The following is a 5,422-nucleotide window of genomic DNA, read 5'->3' as shown; positions in this document are numbered from 1 at the left end:
CCCCATCCGGTCTAAAAGAACTGGGCCTTCGACTTTGCTCATGTCAGGACGAGGTTCTCCTTCTGTTCCTGACATGGCTGTGGGGGCACATTAGGGCGTTGTAAGGCCTCTCCCCCCATCCGATCTAAAAGAACCGGGCCTTTGACTTTGCTCATGTCAGGACGAGGTTCTCCTCCTATTCCTGACATGGCTGTGGGGGCACATTGGGGCGTTGTAAGGCCTCTCCCCTCATCCGGTCTAAAAGAACCGGGCCTTTGACTTTGCTCATGTCAGGACGAGGTTCTCCTCCTGTTCCTGACACGACTGTGGGGGCACATTAGGGCGTTGTAAGGCCTCTCCCCCCATTCAGTCTAAAAGAACCGGGCCTTTGACTTTGCTCATGTCAGGACGAGGTTCTCCTCCTGTTCCTGACATGGCTATGTTTTAAGCATTCGGTGGGGTCGTATCCGGTCATAATAAATCCGTGCCAGTACGTTAAGTAGAAAGAAAATTAGATTCAAGGCGAAATCGTAAGTGATACATTTACAGGTTTTTCGAGCTCCTTGGTCGTGGGTGGCCCGCTCCTCCTTGAGGCCCTCCGGTGATGGAGTCGATGGTCCCGATGGGAGGTCGGTCCCCGGGTTGCTCCTCCCTTCTCGGTGGTTCAGGCTGTGGAAGGGCTCTTGGCCGGTCTCCCCTACCCTCAGGCCTGCGGTGGATGAATCTGTCAAGTCGACCTCGCCGAATGAGCTCCTCGATCTCGTCCTGGAGCTGGATGCATTCCTCTGTGTCGTGGCCGTGGTCGCGGTGGTAGAGGCAGAACTTGTTGGGGTTGCGCTTCCCGGAGTGTGTGCGCATCCTCTCCGACCTAGGGAGCTGCTCCCTGACCTCCATTAATACCTGGGCCTTCGAGGCGTTGAGGGGGGCGTAGTTATGGAATCTCCCTGGTGGGGAACCCCGCCGAACCCCGCGGTCTGGGCTTCTCTGCCTGCGTGCCCGGGGTGGAGTATGGGCGCGCTTATGCCCAGGAGGGGATCGAGAATGCGGCCGGACTTCCTTTGGCCTTTTCTCAACTGCGGGCTTACTCGAATCTCCCGCTTGCCGCTCCCTTGCTGTCTCTTCATCCTTCATTTTGAAGGCTTCTTTCGCTTGGGCGTATCCCTCAGTCCGGGCCAGCAAATCGGCAAAATCTCTGGGATACTTCTTCTCCAGGGAGAACAAAAGATCATTCTTCTGAAGGCCGCCTTTCAGGGCGGCCATGGCAACTGATTGGTTCAAGTTCCGGACCTCCAGCGCCGCGATGTTGAAGCGGTTGATGTAGGCTCGTATGGACTCCCCTTCCCTCTGCTTGATGTTGATGAGGGACTCCGAACCCTTCCGGGGGCGTCGGCTGCTGACAAAATGGGCCACAAATTGGTGGCTCATTTGATCGAAGGAGAAGATGGTACCCGATTTCAAAGCCGAATATCAGTTCCTCGCTGCTCCCTTCAAAGTAGATGGGAAAGCCCGGCATAAGATGGCGTCAGGAGCACCGTGAAGCAGCATCATCGTCCGGAAGGCCTCCAGATGATCAACCGGGTCTGAAGTCCCGTCGTAGCTTTCGAACTGGGGAAGCTTGAAGTTTGGCGGGATCGGTTCCTGCATGATCGTTTGGGAGAAGGGAGGGTCAGTACAAATGTCCTCACCATAAGCGGAGGGTGCATGGCGGAGTTCTTCAATCCGCCGGTTCATCTCCTGGAGCCTCCGGTCCAGGAAATTCTCTCGACTTCGAGTCTCGAGGGTCCTCTGGCAGAACGGGGGTAGGGATCTTCCAGGGGTGGAGTCGTGGTCCGATTGAGGGCTCTCTACCCTCGGGTTTGTTTTTCCAGGAAGGACGGGGCGGCTGGCCCAGGTGGCCCGCCCCGTCGTCGGGTTCTGGCATTCCGGAGACGCCCTTTCCGGGTGCGCTGATGCCTGCAGCTGCTGCTGCTGCATTGCTTGCACAGCTTCGACGAGGCCTCTGACCTGCTGTGCCAGCAAGTCAAATTGCTCCGCGCCGACCGCCGCCGCTGGAGGAGGAGGAGGAGGTTGAGAAATAGGAGGGGAGGCTGGAGCCTGAGATCTGGCCGCGGAGGCCGTGGACCGTCGCGTGGACGCCTTGCGTGGAGGCATCGAGTGTGGACCCAGCGAGGGAAAATAAGGAGTGGGTGTCGGAGGAGATGATCGGAGGCGGCTCCATTGAACGCTCCTTTAAGAACAAGGGTACTGCGAAGGTTCGCAGCCCTTCCTCTAGCGCCAATCCTGTTGGCGCAAAAATCCGCCTGCGCTGGAGAAGCTGGAGTCGGGGAAGTCGCGGTCGCCGCCGGGACCTGCAAAGGAAGTCTAAACCGGAGGTGGGGTTGCTCCGGCAAGACCCTCCGACGCTCAAGTCAGTTTTCTGCCTCAACAAGAATGGAGCGCTCGAACGGAGAATTTAGCAGAGTTTTGAGATAAGAAATGAGCTTATAGAATAACGTATCTGGGTCCTCCTTTTTATAGGCGGAGGAGGTAACGGATTGATGGCGACGTTTGTAACCGCCTGGTAGTGGGCTGCCCAGGGTCAGGCGAAATTTGCTGCGAAGAGTAGTGGAGTAGACCCGTGGCCATCACTGGGGCGTGCCACGTGGAATCTGCCGCGGGAAGTGGGGCGGCGTTTGCTGTCGCGTCTTGCCAGCGGATGGGAGAATCGTGCGGTATCCGTTGCAGGAGGTGGAGCAGGATCATGGCCGTTTATCGTGGCCTGTCAGGTAGTAATGGAGCCGCGTGGGATCCGTCGTAGAGAGTGGAACAGTGTTGCGACCGTTACTGCGGCCTGTCAGGGGGTGATGGAGCTGTGCGGAGTCCGCCGCAGGAAGTGGAGCAGGATCGTGGCCGTGATTGTGGCCTGGGAGTGCAGATCTGCTAGCTGAAGTTCGGCAGCGGTCGGAGTCCGGACAGGGGCTTACCAGCGGTTGGAGTTGAGGATGGAGCCCGGCTCCCGTAGGAGTCTGGGCGGAGTCCGCTTGCGGTTGACGTTGTTGGCGGAGTCCGGCTCCCGTAGGAGTCCGGACGGAGTCTGCTCGCGGTTGTAGTTGTTGAGGACGAAGCCCGGCTCCCGTAGGAGTCCGGGCGGAGTCTTCCTGCAACTAAAGTTAAAGGCGAAGTCCGGCTCCTGTAGAAGTCCGGACGGGGCTTACCGGCAGTCGTTGTCGAGGACGGAGTCCGGCTCCCATAGGAGTCCGGGCGGAGTCTACTTGCGGTTGAAGTTGTCGGAGGAGTCCGGCTCCCGTAGGAGTCCGAACGCAGTCTGTCTTGCAGCCGTTGGAGTCGAGGATGTAGCCCGGCTCCCGTAGGAGTCCGGGCGGAGTCTTCCTGCAACTAAAGTTAAAGGCGAAGTCCGGCTCCTGTAGAAGTCCGGACGGGGCTTACCGACAGTCGTTGTCGAGGACGGAGCCCGGCTCCCGTAGGAGTCCGGGCGGAGTCTACTTGCGGTTGAAGTTGTCGGAGGAGTCCGGCTCCCGTAGGAGTCCGGACGCAGTCTGTCTTGCAGCCGTTGGAGTCGAGGATGAAGCCCGGCTCCCGTAGGAGTCCGGGCGGAGTCTTCCTGCAACTAAAGTTAAAGGCGAAGTCCGGCTCCTGTAGAAGTTCGGACGGGGCTTACCAACAGTCGTTGTCGAGGACGGAGCCTGGCTCCCGTAGGAGTCCGGGCGGAGTCTACTTGCGGTTGAAGTTGTCGGAGGAATCCGGCTCCCGTAGGAGTCTGGACGCAGTCTGTTTTGCAGCCGTTGGAGTCGAGGATGAAGCCCGGCTCCCGTAGGAGTCCGGGCGGAGTCTTCCTGCAACTAAAGTTAAAGGCGAAGTCCGACTCCTGTAGAAGTCTGGACGGGGCTTACCGGCAGTCGTTGTCGAAGACGGAGCCCGGCTCCCGTAGGAGTCCGGGCGGAGTTGTCATGTAGTCGATTCCGCTGAGGACTTCGGCTGTGGGTATTTTATACCCAACAATCTTCATATAATTCCTTCACTATTTCAAAGCCTAAGACTCTTACTTGCATAGTGGATAGCAAGAAATATCTACGACTCAAAGCATCAGCCACTTGATTTTGCTTTTCTGATTTATGCTTGATGTAAAAAGTATAAGCTTGAAGAAACTCCATCCAACGTGCATGTCTCTTGTTGAGTTTATGTTATCCATTGATAAATATTAATGCTTCATGATCTGAGAAGAGAATAAACTCTTTTGGCAATAGATAATGACTTCAAAGATCCAAGGCTCTAACAATAGCATAGAACTCCTTATCATAAGTAAAGTAGTTACACCGGTTGTTGCTTAATTTCTCACTAAAATAAGCAATTGACTTTCCTTCTTGACTAAGGACAGTACCAACGCTTACACTAGAAGCATTACAGTCTACTTCAAACACCTTGCTGAAATCTAGAAGTACTAGTATAGGTACCTTGGTCATTTTCTTTTTAATAAGCTCAAAGCTTTTTTGAGGATCTTCACTCCACTTAAATGTGCTGCTTTTGATGCATTCGGTGATTGGAGAGATGATGGTGCTGAATCCCTTGATGAAGCGATGATAAAATGAAGCAAGATCATGAAAACTTCGAACTTCATGGATAGATTTCGGTGTTGGCCAGCTGATGATGGCTTCCACCTTGCTGGAATCCACTTTCATTCCTTCACTTGGCACAACATAGTCTAAGAAAACTAGGCTATCAGTGAAAAACTCACACTTCTTCAGATTAGCATACAACTTTTGCTCCCTTAGCATGTTGAAGACTTGTTGCAAGTGATCAAGATGCTGCCCAGTATCTTTGCTATATACAAGAATATCATCAAAGTATATAATAACAAACTTTCTAATGAAAGGTTTAAAGATATGATTCAGAAGATGCATGAAAGTATTAGGAGCATTAGAAAGACCAAAAGGCATTACCATCCACTCATAAAGTCCATCTCTTGTCTTGAAGGTGGTCTTTTATTCATCACCCGCCCTCATCCGGATTTGATGATACCCGCTGCGAAGATCAATCTTGGAGAATATGCAAGCACTATATAGTTGATCAAAAAGATCATCAAGACGTGGTATAGAAAAGTGGTACTTGATAGTAATCTTATTTACTATCCTACTATCAATGCACAAACACCACAATCCATTTTTCTTTGGGACAAAAAGGGTTGAAACAGCACATGGACTCATACTTTTCTTCACAAATCCTTTTGCTATCGGTTCATCTACTTGCTTTTGAAGCTCCTCATGCTCCTTTAGGTTCATTGTATAGGCTGCCTTGTTAGGAAGGACGGCATCAGAAATGAAATTAATGCAATGTTGGATATCTCTCATGGGTGGCAGTCCCATTGACAATCTTTCAATATAATATTTTGAAATTCTTCAAGTAAGGACTGCACATTAGATGAAATTTTCTTCTTCTCTTCATTCTT

The 5,422-nt window shown here is 52.9% G+C and overlaps 1 protein-coding gene across 1 annotated transcript; it reads right to left on the bottom strand.

Moving 5' to 3' along the window:
* Nucleotides 1-4,232: 4,232 nt before the first annotated feature.
* LOC140851513 (uncharacterized mitochondrial protein AtMg00860-like) lies at nt 4,233-4,966 on the bottom strand. Its single transcript, XM_073243038.1, has 2 exons — nt 4,917-4,966; nt 4,233-4,797 (listed from the first exon to the last, which is right to left on the bottom strand). Exons 1-2 carry the CDS (start codon nt 4,964-4,966, stop codon nt 4,233-4,235), a joined length of 615 nt encoding a protein of 204 aa, XP_073099139.1.
* Between the last annotated feature and the right edge of the window lie 456 nt (nt 4,967-5,422).

This window comes from Elaeis guineensis, chromosome 9, assembly GCF_000442705.2.
Source record: "Elaeis guineensis isolate ETL-2024a chromosome 9, EG11, whole genome shotgun sequence".
Taxonomy (NCBI): Eukaryota; Viridiplantae; Streptophyta; class Magnoliopsida; order Arecales; family Arecaceae; genus Elaeis; species Elaeis guineensis.
The sequence above is the reverse complement of the archived record's forward strand: the minus strand, read 5'-3'. Positions and strand labels throughout refer to the sequence as shown.